Source organism: Phyllobates terribilis, unplaced genomic scaffold (assembly GCF_046119375.1).
Source record: "Phyllobates terribilis strain yellow unplaced genomic scaffold, ASM4611937v1 Scaffold_9__5_contigs__length_417890890, whole genome shotgun sequence".
Classification (NCBI taxonomy): Eukaryota; Metazoa; Chordata; class Amphibia; order Anura; family Dendrobatidae; genus Phyllobates; species Phyllobates terribilis.
In genome coordinates, this window is record NW_027362769.1 from 214,458,427 (window position 1) to 214,484,663 (window position 26,237).

Below are 26,237 nucleotides of genomic sequence, written 5' to 3' on the forward strand. Positions count from 1 at the left end.
CACTTTAACATCACTAAGGGTCGAACTCGACGCGGAAGACCTGGGTGTATCAGAAATGCGAGACCGATCCCGAAACGGATCGGGAGAGAGGTCCGCGCCCCCTGGTCCCTGATCCGTCATGCCTCCCACATCAGATGCCAGCATGTTAGAATGAGTATGGTAATCTAGGGTGTGCGAAAATAGCTAACACAGCCTGCTTCCACAAAACAAATTCCCCCCTTTTTTTTTTAACTTTTAAAAGGCACTGAAGGGTTAAAACTCTCCCCTAGAGAGAGTTACCCCAGCCCTGCAGAGCAAAAGTTAACCTAACAAAACTGGGGAGAAGCGCCCTCTGAAACAGAAGCGTGCACCCCCAGAAAGAGTTAACAGCCCTGTTGAGCAGACGCCTTCAGAAGGGGTTAATGCTGCTGACACACTAAATACCTCACTGCCTTAAGAGGTCAGAGAAGTGAGAGTGTCCAGAAAAGCGGTAGCGGCAAATAGCACCTTGCCTGCCTTAGCAGGTCAGCCAAGGTGCTCTGCAATGGAAAGAAAAAAAGGGAGCTTCTGCCTACAGGCAGAAACGACTCACCAGTGCCGCGGTGACCGCTCCTTCTGAGCTGTGAGGGCGGTGAACGGGGAGCAGAGAGCCGGAGGTGCACATGGAGGGAAGCCGGAAGGAGGGAGAGGGGCGGAGAGCTCAGCGCGCGGTAAGCCAGGAGCTTCCTGTCAGAACTACAATGACAGGAAGCCGAACGACATGAAGCCCCGCCCCCCGAGCTCACTCACAGAACCCGCGCTTAGGGAGAAAGCACGCGCTCTCCTGAAGGCTTCCTGCCTAAAAGTGACGGCAGGAAGCCAAGATAATAAAGCCACGCCCCCCCGTTCCAACGGAGCCGTGCTCCTCCGTCCCTGCCCCCCCAGCCCCAAGGGTCAGAGAATGCAGCGGTGATCCTCATACACCGTCTGCAAAAAAAGAAAAGCAGAAAGTCACCACATGAAATAACGGCGGCTGCCGCAGCAGCCGCTAAAGCACTCATACACAGAGCACTTACCCCGTTGTGCGACACAGGGACCCCCAGGGATGTGTGGCGCTGTGGCCCTTGCTCCCCCCACAGCGGAGCGCGCAGGGACCCCACAGGTGGTGTGCGTCTCCGCCAGGAAGCGCCCTATGTCCCCCGGGGACCTCTTTAAGGGGTACGCAGGTCTGCCAGGGGAGGGCAGGGGTCCCGGCAGCGCCAAGACCCCCTGAGACCTCTAGACCACGGGGGGTCCAGGTCTCCTTTGGTAAAAATAAAAAATCTTCTGAGGAGCTGCAAAGGCAGCGACTATCCTCTGCGACCTCAAATTTCAGACTGGAGAACATGGGAGTAGGAGGAGCTTAAGTTGGAGGGGCCGGTCATCACTTTTTTAAATCTGAGGTGAACTATCCCTGTGAGGCTCCGCTTACCCACTAGTAATGGATCTGTGTCTCCCTTCCTTCCCTTCTGCAGCTGAAACACCTGATGAAGGACATACATGTATGTTCTATATTGGGGAATAGTTATAGTTAGAGGGGTTCTCTCATGAACTTGCTCTAGAGTCAGAACTTAGTGCTCCCCTAACTACTCAGATCTATCCCAGTATTAAAGGGAATCTGTCAGCAGGTTTTTAAATTATGTAAGGGCAGAGGCGATGATTACAGTGATGTGTCACTTACTGGGCTGTGTTTTGCTGTTTCAATACAAAATCAGTGTTTTATCAGCAGAAGATTATCACTACAGGACAACTGGCCTCGTGCCTCCTAGTCCAACCACACACCCCTCCTCTGATTAGGAGCTCTGTCACTATATAATGTACACAGAAGGCTGTGGTGTGGGCAGTTTATACACAGCTCAACAACTAATCTCTGCGACAGAGAAAACTATGGGGTTTAGCAGGAGGGAAGGGGGGCTCTGACTGGTGTAGTGGCTTTTCTTATTCCAGCACACTTCATGTTAAGACTATGATACGAGATGCCAGTCTTCATAAATTCCCCCGTTAAATCTATGGTCTACATTCGATGACCACTCAGACAAGATGACCACTCAGACAAGATGACCACTCAGACAAGATGACCACTCAGACAAGATGACCACTCAGACAAGATGACTATTATGGGGCAGGATTTCAAGAACAAAACTTTGTATCAAAGCAATGTAGAAAGAGAAAACCATGTTGCTTTTTATTTAGGTTTCCTTGGGAAATCAGTGGTAGAGATAATATTTATTTTTTTTGCTTATTATGGAGAAGTTGTCGACAATCAAATTATTTTAGTAATGTTAACAAGAAGTCATCTCCAGTGGTAAAATTAAAATAATAAAAAATAAAAAAGTGATCAAATTTCTTCATTTCCAATTTAAATCATGTTCCAGGATCTTTTGATACAAATCCACAATGTACAAAACAGAACAGGTGATCTTTAAAAAAAAAGGATCATGTAGAACAGAGAATCTGTATCTCAAGTCTGTAATTTCTTTCAAACCAAGGAGAGTTTCCATAACACGTCCCAGAGGTCTGGAGCATGACATTGGCGTCACTTCCCACCACGAACCCTCGTCTTCACGTCCTCCGTGTCTTTTGTCTCTTTTGAAGTCTTTTTGCATCCTCTGGGTTGGTGGTGTCAGCTCCATTCTGTCCAAGAGCACGGACTCCTTGCAGACGGCTTGTCAACTGCAGCAGCAGGGGAAACAACTAGCAAAAGAGAGACAAGGGAATCAGGACTTCAGATATCACATTTTACTTCTATAAATTATATATAGATATATCTATCTCTAATTAATATATATAAAGATAGATATAGATGAGTCACTGTTTATGATAACTTGAGGGGAAAAAAACACTATTTTATGCCTACATATTAGCAGTATTAGTAGTTATATTCTTATACATAGGGGGCAGTATTATAGTAGTTATATTCTTGTATATAGAGGCACTATTATAGTAGTTATATTCTTGTATATAGGAGCAGCATTATAGTAGTTATATTCTTGTACATAGGAGCAGTATTATAGTAGTTATATTCTTGTATATAGAGGCAGTATTATAGTAGTTATATTCTTGTACATAGGGGCAGTATTATAGTAGTTATGTTCTTGTACATAGGAGGCAGTATTATAGTAGTTACGGTATATTCTTGGACTGAATTAAGGGACAGAAAACAGTAAAAGGATTTCCAAGATAACTTTAAGTGCTTCCCACTGATCTGATGGCAGTCTAGGATCATGCAATATGCATGGTCATAAGTTCCTACAACAGAAGCAGCACAAAGATGCAGAACATTCCACTTTTTGAGCCACTGGACATTCGGTAATGCCGAATTTCATTTTCTAGACGGCAGACAGAAACCTGCATTTACATTCTGATTAATATGAGCCCTGCTGGAATCGAGGACTACTGTGATTCTAATTAAGCGGCATAATATGTGTAAGCAAATTATAGTGTGACCCATACATAGAAGCTGGCATTTTCTTCTGTGAGCTTCATAATTATACCAAGGGTTTATCCAATACACTTGGCTGTATAAATTGCTTAATACTTCCACTACAACCTGCTGCAGTCTAACAGGACCAAACGCATGAAACTCTCGAGTTGGATCTTTTCAGTGCAATTAATGACACAGTCTGACCTATTCTCCAGCCAAAAACTGTTTACACATGTCAGGTTAACAAAGTGTGACGGATGGTTCCACACATCTCACCAGCATCTCCGGCATCTTATGTAATGAGAAACCACAGGCACACACTGGTCATTATTCAGACCCTTAAAGCCATCACTATCAATACACTAAAGGTCATCCTCATAATGAGGCAGGCTACTACACTGTAGCTGTAACAACAAGGCAGATCTCTGGAAAAGTTACTAAGAATGAGACAAACTATATAAACTGAATGATGTTCTACTATAAAGGCTAAGAAAAATCTGAAAACAGTTTGTACAGGACACGTACTAGTCCATGGTCATTGGGCGGTCATAATTTATGATGTCGGCGCTCAGGTGAAAAGTGGAAAATCATGTATGGCGATGTAGGTACAGAATACTTCTACTGGCCAAAGTACGGAATAGCAAAAGAGATGATCTGAATTAGAAAATTAATTTTTATAAACCCTACTTGCGAATTTGGAGTTATTAGAAGGACCCCTCCCCCATATATTAGCCATGGCAGAGACCGAATACAAAGAGCATCTCTAAGGAGAGATGAGTGAACCCAAACTTAAAAGGGTTCGTATCGGACAGTTAGTGTCCGGAGTTAATCGCCGTACACAGACTTCTCCTGGAAGTCCATTGATATATTTGGAGTTCCGGGGGAGAGGGAAGGCGAGGGAGGGAGAGGGAAGGCGAGGGAGGGAGAGGGAAGGCGAGGGAGGGAGAGGGAAGGCGAGGGAGGGAGAGGGAAGGCGAGGGAGGGAGAGGGAAGGAGAGGGAAGGCGAGGGAGGGAGAGGGAAGGCGAGGAAGGCGAGGGAGGGCGAGGGAAGGCGAGGGAGGGCGAGGGAGGGCGAGGGAGGGCGAGGGAGGGCGAGGGAGGGCGAGGGAGGGCGAGGGAGGGCGAGGGAGGGCGAGGGAGGGCGAGGGAGGGCGAGGGAGGGCGAGGGAGGGCGAGGGAGGGCGAGGGAGGGCGAGGGAGGGCGAGGGAGGGCGAGGGAGGGCGAGGGAGGGCGAGGGAGGGCGAGGGAGGGCGAGGGAGGGCGAGGGAGGGCGAGGGAAGGCGAGGGAGGGCGAGGGAAGGCGAGGGAGGGCGAGGGAAGGCGAGGGAGGGCGAGGGAGGGCGAGGGAAGGCGAGGGAAGGCGAGGGAGGGCGAGGGAAGGCGAGGGAAGGCGAGGGAGGGCGAGGGAAGGCGAGGGAGGGCGAGGGAAGGCGAGGGAGGGCGAGGGAAGGCGAGGGAGGGCGAGGGAAGGCGAGGGAGGGCGAGGGAGGGCGAGGGAAGGCGAGGGAGGGCGAGGGAAGGCGAGGGAGGGCGAGGGAAGGCGAGGGAGGGCGAGGGAAGGCGAGGGAGGGAGAGGGAAGGAGAGGGAGGGAGAGGGAAGGCGAGGGAGGGAGAGGGAAGGCGAGGGAGGAGAGGGAAGGCGAGGGAGGGAGAGGGAAGGCGAGGGAGGGAGAGGGAAGGCGAGGGAGGGAGAGGGAAGGCGAGGGAGGGAGAGGGAAGGCGAGGGAGAGGGAGAGGGAAGGCGAGGGAGAGGGAGAGCGAAGGCGAGGGAGAGGGAGAGCGAAGGCGAGGGAGGGAGAGGGAAGGCGAGGGAGGGAGAGGGAAGGCGAGGGAGGGAGAGGGAGAGCGAAGGAGAGGGAGAGCGAAGGAGAGGGAGAGCGAAGGAGAGGGAGAGCGAAGGAGAGGGAGAGCGAAGGAGAGGGAGAGCGAAGGAGAGGGAGAGCGAAGGAGAGGGAGAGCGAAGGAGAGGGAGAGCGAAGGAGAGGGAGAGCGAAGGAGAGGGAGAGCGAAGGAGAGGGAGAAAGAGAGAATTATTAAACATCAAAAGTTTGGGTCTCCATTGTTTTCAATGGGGTACGGGTTCAAGTTCGGGTACAATTCTGGTTCCTGAACCGAACTTTGGAATAAAGTACGAGTTGAGTACCAGAACCCGAACTTCCACGGGTCCACTCATCCCTATATCTAGTTCAGAGGGACCAGCAGGTCTGCGCATTGCATCGGCAGTTTATTGTTTCAATGGGAAGTGTAATGCTCCATGTCACTGGTAGGGGTGCTGCAGGTAAAATAACAGCGGCTGATTAATATCCTTACAGATTACAGCAGGGGTCTTGTGTAGGGAAAAGCTGCAATCAGTTCATTGTTGCATAACCTAACCAAAAAGGCACTGTCTTCTGTGTTCAACCTATTTAAAAGGGGCTGTCCAGGTTTGGCATGAAAGTCTGCAGTCACTGTGTTTTTGCAGACTTGTGAATCCTCATAGAGCATGCTGTCAGGATTCTCCCGTGGCAATCATGTGACCGGAGGAATGCAATATTCCTACTTCTGGCCACATTTCAATTACATGTGCATGGCCTTGCACAATCCACTTGCATTGAGTGAGGCAACACACGTCTAGTCGGAATGTGGCCAGGAATACGAATATTGTATACTCGCGGTAACATGTCCGCCCACTCCAGTACCAGTGACGAAGAATCCTGACAGCATGCGGTGTGCGCCCTGTGAGGATTCACAAGTCTGCAGTCACATAGAGTGATTACAGAATTTCATGGCAAATCGGGACACCCCCTTTAATTCTCTGCACCGCGACTTCAAATCTATACAGACTGCTCCCTGCATCAGATTTTATTATGCCCATTTACATGTATTCTATTGGTTTTCACTCCAGTCCTAGAGACATTGCCTTTACAGTATTCACTTATTTAAATATCTCATCAAACCATATATTATTTTAACGCCGTGTTATGACAGTGGGTCATTTGCATTTGCTACTCCTATACCAACATTACTGGTGCGATGCGGAGTAATATCACAATGGTATGGTGCTGGCGCGTTAGCAGTTAATAGGGTTAGACTATAGAACAAATGAAAGCTCCACGCGTTTGTCTACAAATGGATTCGGCATTTGTACGGGAGCTAGAAATTTTTTGGCTATGCATAACCCATCCATTAGTCAGGATTTTATATTAAGGTTTTGCTAAATCCATTGGAATCCTTTTTAAAAGCTCAACAAGGAACAATTCCTGTTTCCATCCTATACAGACAGGATGAGTTATGACGTGTTAGATCACATAGAAGGCTATGATTACTTAGGTGAAATGTATTAATGTATCACAGCCAGCTGGCCAGGACATCACAGGCTCCTGTTCTGTAGCCTATATCATGATCCGGTGTTTGGTGTGAGTGGTAAGAGCTGCACATTACTATTAAGCGCATAGGTTTAGTTACCTTGTCATACTTGTAACCAGCCAAAAGCAGCAGGAGGGTGAGAGGAAGCGCCAGGTACGAGCCCTGGACTACATCTTGCTCAGGTAACTTTCTCTGCAATTCAAACAAACATGGAGATCATTCATAAAGGTGTATATGTCACGGGGTGCAAACATCACATCTCAGACTTCGTATGCTGCTTTTGTCCTAAAATATATGTGTGTACTGTAAGTGTCCATTGTTCCTCATACATAGAGCCTTTGTAAAGCTCAGCTTTTTATGCTGCGGACCTCTCCTTCCCAATTCACCAATAGTAGCCATCACTGCCTGCAATGTTACTTTAGTAGAGATGTACCCTTATCACGTCCACAAAACTACAAAAGCACTTGCCAGCTTGATATTCCTGTGGTCACATCCCAATTAGTCTACAGAGACTGCTTGTATAAATTAGTGCTGATGCTGCTGTGATCACAGGACTGTTAGAAAGTAAATAGCTGCAATAATGCAAGCTTCCTACTACTCTGCCCCATATTATAATAATTGGTGTATGCATACTGTAAGTAAAAAGAAACTAATAAACAGCACAGGACACTATATAATCTAGACAAGATTATATAGTAAAGCTCATCTTTTTCTGCTGCGGACCTCTCCTTCCCAATTCACCAACAAGTAGCAGATATCACGGCCTGCAATGTTACTTTAGTAGAGATGTACCCTTATTAAGCTTACAAATCTACAAAAGCACTTGCCAGCTTGATATTCCTGTGGTCACATCTCGATTAATCTACAGAGACTGCTTGTTTAAATTAGTGCAGATGCTGCTGTGATCACAGGACTAATAATTCAAGTTTCCTCCTACTCTGCCCCATATTAAAATAATTGGTGTATGCAGACTAAGCAAAATAAGCTAATAAATCGCACAGAACACTATATAATCTAGACAAGATTATATAGTAAAGCTCAGCTTTTTGTGCTGCAGACCCCAGCTTCCCAATTCACCAACAAGAAGTGGCTATTACTGCCTGCAATGTTACCTTGGTAGAGATGTACCCTTATCACGTTCACAAATCTACGAAAGCACTTGCCAACGTGATATTCCTGTGGTCACATCCTGATTACTGTACAGAAACTGCTTCTTTAAATTAGTGCTGATGCTGCTGTGATCACAGGACTGTGAGGAAGAAACCAGCTGCAATAATGCAAGCTTTCTACTACTCTGTCCCATATTAAAATAATTGGTGTATGCAGACTAAGTAAAAGAAGCTAATAAACAGCACAGGACACCAACACGTAGCAGATATCTTGGTAGAGATGTACCCTTATCACGCTCACAAATCTACATAAGCACTCGCCAGTTTGATACTCCTGTGATCACATCCCGATTAGTCTACAGAGACTGCTTGTATAAATTAGTGCTGATGCTGCTGTGATCACAGGACTGTGAGGAAGTAAATAACTGCAATAATTCAAGCATCCTCCTACACTTGCCAGCTTGATATTCCTGTGATCACATCCCGATTAGTCTAAAGAGACTGCTTGTATAAATTAGTGCTGATGCTGCTGTGATCACAGGACTGTAATAATTCAAGTTTCCTCCTACTCTGCCCCATATGAAAATACTTTGTGTATGCAGACTGTAAATAAAGCTACTAAATGGCTATATAATCTAGGCAAGAAACTAGAATTAACACTGATGTGGAAATCATTGAAGGTATGATTTAAAAATTTGGCTACTCTTAGGAGTCAGGAGTACCTCCACTGACAAAAGTGAGCCAGAAGCTGTTACATCGACTTCTATGTAAGCAGTTTCTTGTCTGAGGGTAGGAGTATGAACTTGCTTATACACAATTCATATAGTGATTTCTGCATGTGTAGGATGGGAATGATTTGTTATTTTGCATACCCCTCTACCTTTGATATTTATAGCTGCTCAGAGACGCCAAATGTATTTGCTGCATGTTATATATACACACAAATAGCTCCTGTACAACCTTTTATAAAAGACCACCATTGATATATGTATATATGCTAAAGACCCGCTAACCGTACGATCAAATTAAAAATATACAGAAAAGGTACAAAATCTATTAAATTACAGCAAAATAAAGATATATCAGTATCAAATTATAATAATGAGCACACCGTGAACAGAAAAGGGCAAACAAAAATTCTAGACTGACCGTAGGATTGAAGGGGAAAGTGATGTGTTTATGGTATCCCTGCGTGCTGAAGGAAATCTGCGGCAGGGTGTAGTCATACTGAGATTTAGGGAGGGAAGAATCCAGCTGTACAACGTAGGTCTGAAAAACAAAAAAAAAATAAAACGCTAAAAAATATTTCAAATACACAAATGCCTGATGTGTCCGGTCGTCTGACTTGTAATCATGTAATTTTTTTTAAAACCTTAATTAGAAAAATTAAAATTAATTACCTCTCCATCTCTAAGCAGCGGAGGGAAATGGAAAAATAGGGACTGCCCCAGAGAAACCGACTGGATTGGGTTGTCCAAATTTTCACTTTTATACAGCTTTACCTAGATTTAACAGGGGTGAAAAGAAAAAGCTAATTACACAACACTGTTTTATTCTGCAACATTTCGAAAAATAATAAAAATCAGTGTCGCAAATGAAATGTGTACTTTAATCTTAGCAAATCTCTGCCTCTTTAACATTCTATCCATCCATCGTAAAGCTCCACTTTAGGACAGATTTATGAATCGTGACTAACTTTTAGACTGTGCAAACTTCATTTTGCCACAACAGACAAGTCTAAACTGATTTGGTGGTTGTTTTTTTTTCCTTTTTGCACCTCTGGATTTTGCGTCAAATTCATCAGAATGGCTGATGCAAAAGAGCTTTGTTTTCACCTGTTAGGCAATACCTGCACATGTTGCAGCAGCGGCAACACGAACATATTTTTCAAGCACGCCGAAGACACTCGGTTAGCACACGAGCATGCTCGGGTAACGCCTTATCCGAGCACGTTCGCTCAACACTAATCACTAATTTTCTAAGCAAAAATATTTCTAAAGGTGCTAGTCTGAGATCTTTCGAAGAGCACCTGGTCGTGATCGGTTTATGGTGAAATAATGTTCTTTCCACTTCTGGATTGTGGCCCCCAACAGTGCTCACTGGAGCCTTCAGTAGTTTAGAAATTCTTCTGTAAACAATACAATCAGTATGTTTTGTAACAATAAGGTTGCGAACGTCTTGAGACAGCATCATGAGATGTTTCTTGTGTGGCACCTTGGTAATGAGACACCTTTTTATAGGCCATCAGTTGAACCAGCTGATATTTTTCACTAAGTGGCAGGATTGCTTTCTAATTACTGATAGATTTCAGCTGGTGTCATGACTTTCCATGGCTTTTTGCACCTCTCTTTCTTCAATACTTTTTTCCTGTGTCATTTCTCATTATTAAACAGAACTTAATTTATGGATATCTATGGTTTGATTTCTTTACCTATGTGGATTGCATGGGTTGTTACCAACATCTGGTGAGAATTCCATGTCAATAGCACCTTTAGAAATATATTTACTTAGAAAATTAGTCATGTGTTCAATACTTATTTCACCCGCTATATGTGATTTGTTGGAAAGAGGGGAATGTGAACCCCTTTATCCTTTATATTACGGAATGCCCAAGACATGTGCCCGAAGCCATATGCCGATGAGAATTCAATTGTAAAAAGAAATATTGCACTCTTTCCAGCAGCCTAGTTTTCTTCAAATAACAAGTAAGGTCTTCAACTTAACACCACTCTGAACTAAACTTAAAGACGTACATTTTATGTATATTTTAAGGAACAGAACAAGGCACAAATCATAGAGGCTGCAAAGTATAAGGCTCTAACAGGTATAAGTGCAGGGGCCGGTGCACAGCATGGCGTTAGAAAAAATATGGACGGAAAGATTGCAGCAAGTGATGGAAATGAGAGTGTAGAAAATGACCGGCTGTGAAAGGTGAAGCTGAAGAAAAGCAGGAAAACAGCTTACGGCGAATCGCAATTATTTCCTTTGGATTATATGTTTTCGGAATGTTTGACCTCATTTAGCACGGCCATCACAGGGTAATGATGGGACGGGCTTGTAGGGCTTTGCTTCGGCCCATGGTACCTCCAGCTGGTTATCGACAGAGGAAGTTTTAGGAGGCTGCGCATATCTCTGCAGCATCCACATTACACCCCAGCTGTCTAAATGAACTGAAATAGAAAGCATTGGAAAACGTGTCCTGCCATAGCGGGCCCTGGGGGAGGGGTTTCTGCTGACCATTTTGATCCATAGGGAGGGTTAGGGTGGCTTGAGGGCTACATTAACACCATCTCACACCTACACACCAAATCCAAAACATTTCTAAACCACGGATGTTAAAGGGAGACGTCTGAAAAAAGAGGGATTTTTGGTACTCACCGTAAAATCTCTTTCTTGGAGCCTTCATTGGGGGACACAGGACCATGGGTGTATGCTGTTGTCGCTAGGAGGTTGACACTAGGCAAAAAAAGAAAAAAGCTCCTCCTCCATAGTATACATCCGCCTACAGGCACCAAGCTCACCAGTTAGTGGCTAAAGCAGTAGGAAGAACATAAAACAATTAACTATGCAATGCCCAATGGGGCACAACCGTGAAAACTAAATTAGATGCCCAACAGGGCCAACTGGACATATCCCCGAAATCAGGGAGGGTGCTGTGTCCCCCAATGAAGGCTCCAAGAAAGAGATTTTACGGTGAGTACCAAAAATCCCTCTTTCTATATCGCTTCATTGGGGGACACAGGACCATGGGACATCCAAAAGCAGTCCCTAGAGTGGGAGAACAAAAGATAGCCACAGATTAGGTCTGACTGCTGGCAACCGCCGCCTGCAGCAACTTCCATCCAAGACTGGCATCAGCCGAGGAATAAGTGTGCACTTTGTAAAACCTTGAAAAGGTGCGGAGTGAAAACCAGGTTGTAGCCTTACAGATCTGAGAAGCTGAAGCTTGATGGCGAACAGCCCAAAAGGCCCCCACCGCCCAGGTGGAGTGAGCCCTTACACCCCGGAGGGGGAGGTTTGTCCGAGACGCGATATGCCTCCAAAATGGTCGACCGTACCCAACGGGCGATGGTTGACTTGGAAGCAGGAAGGCCCCTGCGACGCCCTTCAGGGATGACAAACGGCATCCGAACGCCGGAGAGAAGCCGTTCTAGAAAGGTACACACGTAAAGCTCTGACCAGATCCAGTTTGTGCAGGGATTTCTCTCGTGCGTGCACTGGGGCCGGACAGAAGGAAGGCAAAACAATGTCCAACAATGTCCTCATTGATGTGGAAAGAGGAGACTACTTTCGGCAAAAAGGAAGGCACCGGCCTGAGCACTACCTTATCCTGATGGAAGACCAGAAAGGTTGACCGACATGAGAGGGCTGCAAGCTCAGCAACCCTCCTAATAGAGGTAACGGCCACCAGAAAATCCACCTTCCAGGAGAGAAGAGAGGCTGAGATGCTCTGAATGGGTTCAAATGGGGGCTGTTGGAGGACGCTTAGGACCATATTAAAGGTCCCATGGATCCACCGGGGGGTGATAAGGCGGCACCAGGTGAGCCACCCCTTGTAGAAACGTCTTGACCTGAGGACGGAAAGCCAAGTTACGTTGGAATAGAATGGACAAGGCCAAAACTTGGCCTTTGAGAGTGCTTAGAGAGTGTCCCGCTTCCAGACCAGACTGAAGAAAGGCCAAAATGACCGGTAATGAAAAGGACATGGGAGCTAGCGGATCTTTCTTGCAGTGACGAAAAAAGGCTCTCCAGGTTCTGTGGTATATGGGAAAGGATGCAGGTTTTCTAGCACTAATTAGGCTCTGGATGACATTGTCCGCAAAACCCGCCTTCCTCAACACTGCGGCCTCAACGGCCATGCCATTAAATTCAGAGAACGAGAACTCTGATGAAGAATAGGCCCCTGAGAGTGTAGGTCTGGACGGTCTGGTAGTCTCCAGGGGGAGTGGACGAGCTGGTTTACTAGATCTGCGTACCAGACGCGCCTGGGCCAATCCGGGGCTACTAGAATTACCGGTACTCCTTCTGTCTTGATCTTTTTGACGACTCGAGGGATCAATGGTCGAGGGGGAAAAAGATAGGGCAGCTGGAACTGAGACCATGATATGACTAGCAAGTCTTGAGTGATCGCAAGGGGATCGCGGGACCGGGCTACAAAGGATGGAACCTTGTGGTTTAACCGAGACGCCATGAGGTCGACGTCCGGCGTGCCCCATCGAAAGCAAATCTGATGGAACACCTTGGGATGGAGAGACCATTCTCATGAGGCAAGGCCCTGTCGACTGAGGAAGTCGACCGCCCAATTGTCGACCCTCGGAATATGGACTGCTGAGATTGCAGGAACTGAGTTCTTGGCCCAAACTAGCACTCTTGCCACCTCTTTCAAGACGGACTTCCTCCCTGATGGTTTATGTACGCCACAGCCGTGGTGTTGCCCGATTGTAAGCGGACCGGGAACCCTACAAGAATATTCTGCCAGTGACACAACGCCAGATAAATTGCCATTATGTCCAAGATATTGATCGGTAGGGAGACTTCTTGGGGACTCCACCAGCCCTGCACGGTGTGGTGAAGGAAGACTGCCTCCCAACCGATGAAGCTGGCATCGGTCGTGACCACCTGTCAGAGAAGCGGTAGGAATGACCTCCCGGGTCTGAAGGAAGAGGGGCGAGTCCACCATGTTAATGACCTTCTCACATGAAGAGGTAACCTGATGCGTCAATGTAGAGACGACGGGTTCTTGTCCCATGCCGACAGAAGGGCCAGTTGAAGAGGCCGGGTATGGAACTGGGCAAACGGCACTGCTTCCATAGCTGCCACCATTTTTCCCAGGACACTCATGCATAGGCGAAGAGAGTGTGGACTTGGGTCGGAAAGAAGGTGGATCCCCCGAAGGAGAGAGTTTATCTTTTCCCTCGAGAAGGACCCGGGCATGGGTCGTGTCAAACTGCATCCCTAGAAAGGTTACACGTTGGGATGGGACCAGGGAGGATTTGTCTGTGTTGATCAGTCAGCCTAACCGAGAGAGCGTGTTCAAGGTGATCTGGAGACTGTGGAGACAGTCCCTGAACCTTGACTCTTGATCAATAGGTCGTCGAGGTAGGGGATAATTACAATCCCCCTGGCTCGTAGAATGGCCATGACTGTCGCCATTACCTTCGTGAAAACCCTAGGGGCGGAGGCAAGCCCGAAGGGGAGACAAGTGAACTGATCACGTGCGTTCTAGAAGGCAAATCGAAGGAACTTCTGATGTGGAGCGCAGATTGGGATGTGAAGATACGCATCCTGAATGTCCACTGAACATAGATATTCCTCGGCTTCCATCGAGGCGATTACAGACCTGAGGGACTCCATTCTGAAGTGCCGGATGCATACCTGTCGGTTTAGTTGATTGAGGTCCAGGATCGGACGTAGTGAGTCGTCCTTTTTTGGAACAACGAAAAGATTGGAGTAAAAACCGGAAAACCTTTCCTGAAGGGGGACTGGAACTATGACTCTTGAGCGCAGAAGGGAGGCGATGGCCTGAAGGAAGCCAGGAAGCAGAGATGGATGCGGGCGGGCGGGACCTGAGAAAACGTGTTTCTGGCATGGCGCGGAATTAGATCCTGTAGCCGGAGGTCACGATCTCCTTGACCCAGGCGTCTTCTATTGCCGAGACCCAAGAGTCTCGGAACAGAAGTAGACGGCCGTCCACCCTGGGAGAAGTCCCAGGTGGGAGTGACCAGTCATGCGGAGGAAAATCTGTTGGATCGTGATCGGGATCCAGAGGGCTTAGAAGAGCGACCCTTTGGGCGCCAGTTGGGAGTGGGCCTAAAGGTAGGCTTACGTCTCTCTCGCTGTGCTGGGGTACGGTCCTGTTGAGAGGAGGGGCCTGGTTGAGCGAACTGACGAAAGGACCGGAACTGAAGGGAACGTCTCTTAGGAAAGGTGCGTTTAGGTCTCGGCTGGGGAAGGGAGGTGCTCTTGCCCCCAGTGGCATCAGAAATGATACGGTCTAACTTAGACCCAAACAGCCTGGAGCCTTGAAAAGGGAGATTTGTTAGTGATTTTTTGGAGGCTGGGTCGGCGTTTCAAGCTTTCAGCCAAAGAATTCTACGTATAGCAGTGATATTGCTAGAGACGCGGGCTGAACAGGCAGCGGCGTCAAGGGACGCCGTGAGCAGATATTTTCCTGCATGGGCGATCTGATCCGCTAGGTCAGCCAGATCGTCTGGGGAAGCCCCCGATAGGATGCCCTGCCTAAGCAGTTTAGCCCATGCGGACACTGCTTTTGATACCCAAGTTGAGGCAAAGGAAGGACAAAGGGAGGCGCCAGCAGCCTCGAAGGCTGACTTAGCCAAGGCCTCAACCTATCTGTCTATCCGTAGTGTCCTTGAGGGAGGAACCGTCTGGAAGAGACAGCACCGTCTTGGCCGAGAGACAAGAGACAGGAGGATCCACAGATGAGGACTCTGTCCATTTGCTGACAAGATCGTGGTTAAACGGGTATAGCATGTCTAACTGTTTCTTTCCAGTGAAGAGCTTTTCTGGATGCTCCCACTGTTTCTGAAAGACACCGTCAAATTCTGTATGATTAGAAAAGGTGTGAGCCGGGCGCTTAATTCTCCTGAAGGAAACGGAGTAGTCCTGAGAAGGGCCCTCGTCCTCTTTAACATGCAGGGTCTGATTGACGGTCGATATAAGGCTGTCAACCATGTCCTGGATTCCAGAATATTGGTCCGTGTCGGATCCAGAGTCAGAATCTGATGCCGTGTCAGATCCCGGAGCGACCTCTGGGGAAGAGATGTGAGATGCTGGGAGCATTTTGGAGTCTGGAGAGCTGGAAGACGAACTTGTGCGAGTCCATTTCTGAGAACGTGCGGTCAGTCTTGGGAGGAGAGGGCAGGGGTGCCTGCGAATCATCCGTGGGAACGTTCGGAGCACTGGTGGCCGTGGATAACATAGGCAAGTGTTCTAGGACCTGCACCACAGATTGAGATACCTTGGTGTGGTCAGAGACAGACTGGGACATGGCAACAGCCCTCTCTGGAGGAGGGAGAGTTACTTCGTCCTGGGCGGCGGGGGGATATTGGGGTGCCAGCATGGTGGGAGGCTTGCAGGTCGAGCAGAAAGCCGCTGTCAGACCCGCGGGCCACTTAGTACTGCAAAGAGCACAGGCATAGTATGTGACTGTGTGAGCGGGACAGACAGAAAACTCCCTGGGTTTGGGCATATGTGCCTAACCAGGAATACTGCATAGGAGGGAGCCTGTGGGCAGGAAAAGTGTGTGTCGGTGCCAGGGCAGGACCTACCCGGCATAGGAATATCCACGGTACAGTATCCCCTGGAGACTCCGGAGCGGAGGCTGAAGGGAGCCGCTGTAGGAAGTGCGGTGCTGAAGCTGGCAGGCAGAGCCAGGAACAGAACAGCGTAGAGGGGCGGGGCAGGAGCAGAGCGTGCTGTCCTGAGTGACTTAGAGGAGCCGAGGCTCTGATAGGTGGAAAGAATGGGGGGCGGGCTTAAGAACCCAGCCTCTGATAAGTCCCCGGGAGAAATATGGGCGTGCCGGACGCATCACATTGCTCCTCGGCCCTGATTGTCCGATTGCCGGAGGGGGAGTATACCCGCCAGTAAGAGGAAAGCCCCACCCGAGACGCTCCCCGACGGAGAAAGCACGGGCAGATGTGCCGCGCAAAAAAGAGAAGAAAGGGGGGGGGGACGGGACGCCATGTTGCGGGGGAATCCATGCTGTGGGGGGCGCCATGAAGATGTGAATAGAGGGGGAGTGGCCAGGGAAGCGCTGCTGTAAGTAAGCATGTCCATATCCAGTGATCTGGGCCTCGGGGTCTGCGGTTGTAAGGCAGCAGGAGTGGGAGGGATTACCTTTGTTAGAGGTCCCGATGCCTCTTCTTCCTCTCCCCATCTGAGGATGGGGAGGATCCTGGCTCTTTGTCCTTCCCGCACTGTCCGGTCCTGGACAGTGCAGGAGACGGTGTCAACCCCAGATCTGGGGGAAGGTCACCCACAGGGACCACAGTCTCCCTCCCAGGCCACTTCGAGGAGGGGGCAGGGGTGGGGAACGGGCAAGTACTGGCTACCAGGAATCACCCTGACACACCTGGAGGTGACAGGGGATAGGTCCTGCCCAGCGGGTCCGAGAGTGGGCGATGTGGGGAATGCCACACTGCTCTCTCGGTCGCTTGAGAGTGGGAACAACAGGGGACACTGTGTTCCCTGTTAACCCTGAAGAGCTGTATCTGAAAAATAAAGAACAAGGGTTAATAAAACACAACAGGGTTGGATCTGTTAGGATCCAGGTCTACCCCTACAGACACTAAGCTTAAACTGATGAGCTTGGTGCCTGTAGGGGGGTGTATACTGCGGAGGAGCTTTTTTTGCCTAGTGTCAACCTCCTAGCGACAACAGCATACACCCATGGTCCTGTGTCCCCCAATGAAGCGATAAAGAAAATGGTTTTGTTGAATGAGCAATGTGTGATCATATGTAACTTACAAAAAATGGTTTATTTTTGTTACAATCAAATTCCTGCACTATTACTACAGCAGGGAATCACTTAAAGGGCTGTCCAGGACTTTTACATTGATGACCTATTCTAAAGGGACATTTGCATGTTGTTAAAAACATTTGTTTCACAATAATCTAGCCATGTAAACAGGCTGCTGATCACCTGATGAACTAGAGAAATGCTAGTTCATCGGGTGAAAATGATGGGCTGCACATTCTCCTGTGTAAACAGGACTCACACTGCTAGGAACAATGGCAGCCGATCACTCAGGGCACATTTTGCTTTGGCCTGCTTGTGTTAACAGCCAGTCAAATGCCTGCTGATTGGTAAAAGTTTAGTGATTGGAGGTGGTATCGTACCGCCAGTCAATCAGTCTAAATCAAGGATGTAAAGCTCAAACACACACAGGGCCAAAATGAAAAACTTGGACAAGGTCTAGGGCCAACCAGTATACAGAACAACGGGCCCCACATAGCCCTCCATGCAGAACAACGGGCCCCACATAGCCCTCCATGCAGAACAACGGGCCCCACATAGCCCTCCATGCAGAACAACGGGCCCCACATAGCCCTCCATGCAGAACAACGGGCCCCACATAGCCCTCCATGCAGAACAACGGGCCCCACATAGCCCTCCATGCAGAACAACGGGCCCCACATAGCCCTCCATGCAGAACAACGGGCCCCACATAGCCCTCCATGCAGAACAACGGGCCCCACATAGCCCTCCATGCAGAACAACGGGCCCCACATAGCCCTCCATACAGTACAACGGGCCCCACATAGCCCTCCATACAGTACAACGGGCCCCACATAGCCCTCCATACAGTACAACGGGCCCCACATAGCCCTCCATACAGTACAACGGGCCCCACATATACTGTATGGAGGGCTATGTGGGGCCCGTTATACTGTATGGAGGGCTAACGGGCCCCACATAGCCCTCCATACAGTATAACGGGCCCCACATAGCCCTCCATACAGTATAACGGGCCCCACATAGCCCTCCATACAGTATAACGGGCCCCACATAGCCCTCCATACAGTATAACGGGCCCCACATAGCCCTCCATACAGTATAACGGGCCCCACATAGCCCTCCATACAGTATAACGGGCCCCACATAGCCCTCCATACAGTATAACGGGCCCCACATATACTGTATGGAGGGCTATGTGGGGCCCGTTATACTGTATGGAGGGCTATGTGGGGCCCGTTATACTGTATGGAGGGCTATGTGGGGCCCGTTATACTGTATGGAGGGCTATGTGGGGCCCGTTATACTGTATGGAGGGCTATGTGGGGCCCGTTATACTGTATGGAGGGCTATGTGGGGCCCGTTATACTGTATGGAGGGCTAACGGGCCCCACATAGCCCTCCATACAGTATAACGGGCCCCACATAGCCCTCCATATAGTATAACGGGCCCCACATAGCCCTCCATACAGTATAACGGGCCCCACATAGCCCTCCATACAGTATAACGGGCCCCACATAGCCCTCCATACAGTATAACGGGCCCCACATAGCCCTCCATACAGTATAACGGGCCCCACATAGCCCTCCATACAGTATAACGGGCCCCACATAGCCCTCCATACAGTATAACGGGCCCCACATAGCCCTCCATACAGTATAACGGGCCCCACATAGCCCTCCATACAGTATAACGGGCCCCACATAGCCCTCCATACAGTATAACGGGCCCCACATAGCCCTCCATACAGTATAACGGGCCCCACATAGCCCTCCATACAGTATAACGGGCCCCACATAGCCCTCCATACAGTATAACGGGCCCCACATAGCCCTCCATACAGTATAACGGGCCCCACATAGCCCTCCATACAGTATAACGGGCCCCACATAGCCCTCCATACAGTATAACGGGCCCCACATAGCCCTCCATACAGTATAACGGGCCCCACATAGCCCTCCATACAGTATAACGGGCCCCACACAGCCCTCCATACAGTATAACGGGCCCCACACAGCCCTCCATACAGTATAACGGGCCCCACATAGCCCTCCATACAGTATAACGGGCCCCACATAGCCCTCCATACAGTATAACGGGCCCCACATAGCCCTCCATGCTGAATAATGGGCCCCACATAGCCCTCCATACAGAATAATGGGCCCCACATAGTCCTCCATACAGAATAATGGGCCCCACATAGTCCTCCATACAGAATAATGGGCCCCACATAGTCCTCCATACAGAATAATGGGCCCCACATAGTCCTCCATACAGAATAATGGGCCCCACATAGTCCTCCATACAGAATAATGGGCCCCACATAGTCCTCCATACAGAATAATGGGCCCTACATAGTCCTCCATACAGAATAATGGGCCCCACATAGTCCTCCATACAGAATAATGGGCCCCACATAGTCCTCCATACAGAATAATGGGCCCCACATAGTCCTCCATGCAGTATATGGTAGTATGGGCCCCACAGCATGAAAGAGACCTCACTGTGGTGCAGGGCATTCCATTCATATTATACTAAGAGTCCACATTACAAAGCTTAGGAGTCACAGTAGCCACAACAGACTATGGAGCTGTAACCCAGCTTTAATGCTGCTTGGGGCAGTGCTGTCACTGTAGTAACACAAGTAGTGGGAAAGCTGGGTTACAGCTTAGCGATGGCACATCATTAGACTGCTGCCATTATATACACACACATACATATACCTATATATATATATATATATATATATATATATATATATATATATATATATATATATATATATATATATATATATATATATACATACATACATACATACATATACACACACACACACACACACACACACACACACACACACACACACACACACACACACACACACACACACACACACACAGTGGGGAAAAAAAGTATTTAGTCAGCCACCAATTGTGCAAGTTCTCCCACTTAAAAAGATGAGAGAGGCCTGTAATTGACATCATACAGTGGTGGCCAAAAGTATTGGCACCCCTGCAATTCTGTCAGATAATACTCAGTTTCTTCCTGAAAATGATTGCAATCACAAATTCTTTGGTCTTATTATCTTCATTTAATTTGTCTTCAATGAAAAAACACAAAAAGAATTGTCCTAAAGCCAAATTGGATATAATTCCACACCAAACCTAAAAAAGGGGGTGGACAAAAGTATTGGCGCCGCTTGAAAAATCATGTGATGCTTCTCTAATTCGTGTAATTAACAGCACCTGTAACTTACCTGTGGCACCTAACAGGTGTTGTCAATAACTAAATCACACTTGCAGCCAGTTAACATGAATTAAAGTTGACTCAACCTCTGTCCTGTGTCCTTGTTTGTACCACATTGAGCATGGAGAAAAGAAAGAAGACCAAAGTGCTGTCTGAGGACTTGAGAAACCAAATTGTGAGGAAGCATGAGCAATCTCAAGGCTACAAGTCCATCTCTAAAGACCTGAATGTTCCTGTGTCTTCCGTGCGCAGTGTCATCAAGAAGTTTAAAGCCCATGGCACTGTGGCTAACCTCCCTAGATGTGGACGGAAAAGAAAAATTGACGAGAGATTTCAACGCACGATTGTGCGGATGGTGGATAAAGAACCTCGACTAACATCCAAACAAGTTCAAGCTGCCCTGCAGTCCGAGGGTACAACAGTGTCAACCCGTACTATCCATCGGCGTCCGAATGAAAAGGGACTGTATGGTAGGATACTCAGGAAGACCCCACTTCTTACCCCGAGACATAAAAAAGCCAGGCTGGAGTTTGCCAAAACTTACCTGAGAAAGCCTAAAACGTTTTGGAAGAATGTTCTCTGGTCAGATGAGACAAAAATAGAGCTTTTTGGGAAAAAGCATCAACAGAGTGTACAGGAAAAAAAAAAGAGGCATTCAAAGAAAAGAACACGGTCCCTACAGTCAAACATGGCGGAGGGTCCCTGATGTTTTGGGGTTGCTTTGCTGCCTCTGACACTGGACTGCTTGACCGTGTGCATGGCATTATGAAGTCTGAAGACTACCAACAAATTTTGCAGCATAATGTAGGGCCCAGTGTGAGAAAGCTGGGTCTCCCTCAGAGGTCATGGGTCTTCCAGCAGGACAATGACCCAAAACACACTTCCAAAAGCACTATAAAATGGTTTGAGAGAAAGCACTGGAGACTTCTAAGGTGGCCAGCAATGAGTCCAGACCTGAATCCCATAGAACACCTGTGGAGAGATCTCAAAATGGCAGTTTGGAGAAGGCACCCTTCAAATATCAGGGACCTGGAGCAGTTTGCCAAAGAAGAATGGTCTACAATTCCAGCAGAGCATTGTAAGAAACTCATTGATGGTTACCGGAAGCGGCTGTTCGCAGTTATTTTGGCTAAAGGTTGTGCAACCAAGTATTAGGCTGAGGGTGCCAATACATTTGTCCGGCCCTTTTTTGGAGTTTTGTGTGAAATGATGAATGATTTGATTTTTGCTTCATTCTCTTTTGTGTTTTTTCCTTGCAAGCAAATTAAATGAAGAGAATAATACCAAAGAATTTGTGATTGCAATCATTTTCAGGAAGAAACTGAGTATTATCTGACAGAATTGCAGGGGTGCCAATACTTTTGGCCAGCACTGTAGGTAGACCTCAACTATGAGAGACGAAATGAGAAAACAAATCCTGAAAATCACATTGTTTGATTTGGAAAGAATTTTTTTTCAAATTAAGGTGGAAAATAAGTATTTGGTCAATTACAAGATTTCTGGCTCTCACAGACCTATAACTTCTTCTTTAACAGGCTCCCGACCGGCCACTGTAGATAAACGTAGGCGCTTGCCGGGCTCTGTGCAGCGCCGACGTTTAAAAACGGTGGGTGGTCGGTCTCGCAGCGCTCAGGACCCCCAGGGTCCTGCAAGCGCTGCGATTCCGGTGCAGAGAGTTAGCTCTGACAAGGGGACATCATCGGGACCTGATTGGATCAGGTCCCAGTGATGTTAACCCTTTGCTATGTTCTATATGCCGCAATCTATAGTGATCGCGGCATATAGAAGATAGAAGGAGGAGAGGGGGTCATCTTACTTACCTCTCCGACGACCCCTGATACTTTCCAGGACCTGGGGTTGCTATGGCAGCTGGAGGTCACATGACCGCCTCCAGATCTGCCTTATATGGTGTCCTGCCTGGCTCAGCCTGCAGCTGAAGCCAGGCAGGAGACAGACTGTGAAACAGTCAGCGAAGATCTCATGTAATGTAATACGTGTCTATTACATTACATGAGATCAGTGATCAGAAAAATAAAAATTAATGTCCCATACAGGGACTAAGTAAAAATGTAAAAAAAAGTAAAAAAAAAAAGTTTTTAAACTGTTAAAAAAAAATAAATCACAAAATAAATAAAAATAAATAAATAAAATATTAAACCAATAAATCCGTATATTTTTACAAAACCCAAAAAAGTACACATATTTGGTATCGCTGCGTCCGAAACAACCCGAGCTATAAAACTGTCACACTAATTAACTCCTTCTGTGCACACCGTAATAAAAATAAATAAAAAACGGAGCAAAAAAATATGCTTTTTCATCATATCGCCAAACAAAAAGTGGAAAAAAAATGCGATCAAAAAACAAAATAGAAATAAAAATGGTACCGCTGAAAACGTCATCTTGTTCCGCAAAAAAAAAGCCGCCATACAGCTCCATCAGCCGAAAAATAAAAAAGTTATAGCGCTCAGAATAAAGCAATGCAAAAAAAACATTTTTTTTTCTATAAAATTGTTTTATTGTGTAAAAGCGCCAAAACATAAAAAAAAATACAGTAAGTGTAGTATCGCTGTAAACGTACTGACCCGAATAATAACGCTGCCTGATCACTTTTACCACACGCAGAACGGCATAAAAAAAAACCTCAAAAAACAATTCCTGAATTGTTGGTTTTCGTTAATTTTACCTCCCAAAAAAAGGAATAGAAAGCGATCAAAAAATGTCATGTACCCAAAAATGGTACCAATTAAAATGTCAACTCGTCCCGGAAAAAACAAGCCGTCACATGACTCTGTCGGCCGAAATATGGAAAAATTATAGCTCTCAAAATATGGTGATGCAAAAACTAGATTTTGCAAAAAAAAAAAAAGCGTCTTTTAGTGTGTGACAGCTGTCAGTCATAAAAACCCGATATAAATCTGGTATCTCTGTAATCGCACCGACCCGAAGAATAAAGTAATCTAATCAGTTATATCACACTAGGAACGGCGTAAAAAATAAATAAAACCAATTCTTCACCTGCTACTGATTTGTTTATTATGTCTCCCAAAGATCGCAGTAAGGCGCAGAGCCTTACATTTATCCTGCGCTCTGCGCTGAGCACTTACCCCAGAGTTTCCGTGTAAATCTCTGAAATACGTGATTCAGCCAGAACCCATGACGGTAGATTCCCTGTAATGAGGCAGATATAGGCACTGTGGATGCCATCTGGCCTGTGATCCCACGGTGTCATTTGTTTTAGGCGTGCATAAAAGTGCGGTTGGCCACAGTTTTGTGCACTTCTGAAAAAAAGGACACCGCTAAACAGAGGCCAGACGGAGTCCAGAGTAACTCTGCGGCCTCATTACAGTGAATGGATCCCACAGGGGTTTCATCTGAATTACATCACTTGGAAATTTAGATGGAAACCCCGATGTAAGTGCTCAGCCTAGAGCGCCGGATAAATGTTACGTAAAATGTTCCCAATAAAAGCTTCAACTCAGTCCTCAAAAAAAGCTAGTCCCCACTCAGGTCCGTCATCTGTTAAAAATATAAGGGACTTCCAAGTTACTGGTAGCAGAAAGGCTCTGGAAAAGCAAAATGGCCCTTGCCCCCCAAAAGAAATTCAGAAAATTTTGTGCTCCCAAATCCAAATGCCTATGCTACAATAATTTGTTCTCCAATTGTCAAATAGTGCTCCGTCCCCCCCAGATCTCGCCGTATGGCTGAGCGGTATGATACAGCCACATATGGGGTATTGCCACTTTTAGAAGAAATTGTGTGACACATTTCGGCACCATTTTTACCCATTGCCTTGTGTGAAAATGTAAAATCTGAGGGTAAAACATTTTTTTGTGGTAAAAATATAATTATGTTTTCTTCACTGCCCAATGGTATAAATTTAAAAATTAAAAAATACTCACTACTTCCCTAGATGAATTCCTTGAGAGGTGTAGTTTACAAAATGGGGTCACTTGTGGGGGTTTCTGCTGTTTCGGCATGTCAGCGACTCTTCAAATGTGACATGGAGTCTGCTGCCTATCCCAGCCAACATAGCGCTCCTTTCTCTTCCGAACCCTGCCGTACACCAAAGCAGTGGTTTTCCCTCACATATGGGGTATCAGCGTACTCAGGAGAAATTGCACAACAAATTTCATGGTGCAATTTCTCCTGTTACCCTTATGATAATGCAAAATTAGGGAATGAAAAACATTTTTTGTGGGAAAAATGTGAAAATGTTATTTTTACGGCTCAATATTATAAACTTCTGTGAAGCAGCTGGGGGTGCAAGGTGCTCACCACACATCTAGATAAGTTCCCTAAGGGGTCTAGTTTCCAAAATGGTGGCACTTGTGGGGGGTTTCCACTGTTTAGGCACATCAGGGGCTCCCCAAATGCAACATGGCGTCCGCTAATTATTCAAACAAATTTTACATTCAAAAAGTCTAATGGCGCTCCTTCCCTTTCAAACGCTGCCGTGCGCCCAAACAGTGGTTTTCCCCCACATATGGGGTATCAGCACGCTCAAGAGAAATTGCACAAAAAAATTTGGGGTCCATTTTTTCCTGTTACCCCTGTGAAAATAAAAAAAAAATGGGTCTAAAGTAACAATTTTTGTGAAAAAAGTTAAATGTTAATTCTTTTCTTCCACATTCCAAAAATTCCTGTGAAGCACCTGAAGGGTTAATAAAGTTCTTGAATGTGGTTTTGAGCACCTTGAGGGGTGCAGTTTTTAGAATGGTGTCACTTTTGGGTATTTTCTGTCATAAAGACCCCTCAAAGGGACTTCAAATATGATGTGGTCCCTAAAAAAATGTTTTTGTAACTTTTGTTGGAAAAATGAGAAATCGCTGGTCAACTTTTAACCCTTATAGCTCCCTAACAAAAACAAATTTTGGTTCCAAAATTGTGCTGATGTAAAGTAGACATGTGGGAAATGTTATTTATTAACTATTTTGTGTGACATATCGCTCTGATTTAAGGGCATGAAAATTCAGTTTGAAAATTGCAAAATTTTCAACATTTTCACAAATAAACGCAAGTTATATCGAAGAAATTTTACCATTATCATGAAGTACAATATGTCATGAAAAAACAATCTCAGAATCAGGGGAATACGTTGAAGCGTTCCAGAGTAATTACTTCATAAAGTGACAGTGGTCAGAATTGAAAAAATTGGCCCGGTCATGAAGGCAAAAACAGGCTCTGCCGCGAAGTGGTTAAGAGGCTCCTCTGTCCTCCGCTCATTACCTGTAGTACTGGCACCTGTTTGAACGTACATACATACATACATACATACATACATGCACACACACGTACATGCATATATACACTACACATGCATTAGTATACATATGCATACTTTTTTTATTATACTTCATATTTTTTCACTTGTGTCTTTTCCCGTTTCTGCGATGGTTTATCTCGTCTCATCAAGAGAGCGATAAGAGCTTCTAGTCATTTGCCAGTCGCTCTAATCTTCCAATTATTACTATAATGAGATTACTTTTCAGCATCAGTAAAGTGAGATTACCTTGCTGAACCTTTCATCTGGACTTTTAGATCCTCTCTGATCAATGATAGACAGAGATCTTGGATCTAATTTTTAAATGTATAGTATAGCTGAATTTGAGGAGGAAAAAAATGCAGC

At 46.6% G+C, this 26,237-nt stretch overlaps 1 protein-coding gene across 1 annotated transcript in view; it reads right to left on the reverse strand.

Moving 5' to 3' along the window:
* Nucleotides 1-2,155: 2,155 nt before the first annotated feature.
* Nucleotides 2,156-26,237, reverse strand: part of LOC141162028 (BOS complex subunit NOMO1-like) — a 68,243-nt gene continuing 44,161 nt past the window's right edge. Inside the window, exons 28-31 of the mRNA XM_073647656.1 lie at nucleotides 9,278-9,379; nucleotides 9,027-9,146; nucleotides 6,868-6,960; nucleotides 2,156-2,691 (exon numbers count right to left, since the gene is read on the reverse strand). Coding sequence (XP_073503757.1) covers nucleotides 2,560-2,691; nucleotides 6,868-6,960; nucleotides 9,027-9,146; nucleotides 9,278-9,379 — 447 coding nt within the window. The 3' untranslated portion in view covers nucleotides 2,156-2,559. The remainder of the gene's footprint in view (nucleotides 2,692-6,867; nucleotides 6,961-9,026; nucleotides 9,147-9,277; nucleotides 9,380-26,237) is intronic.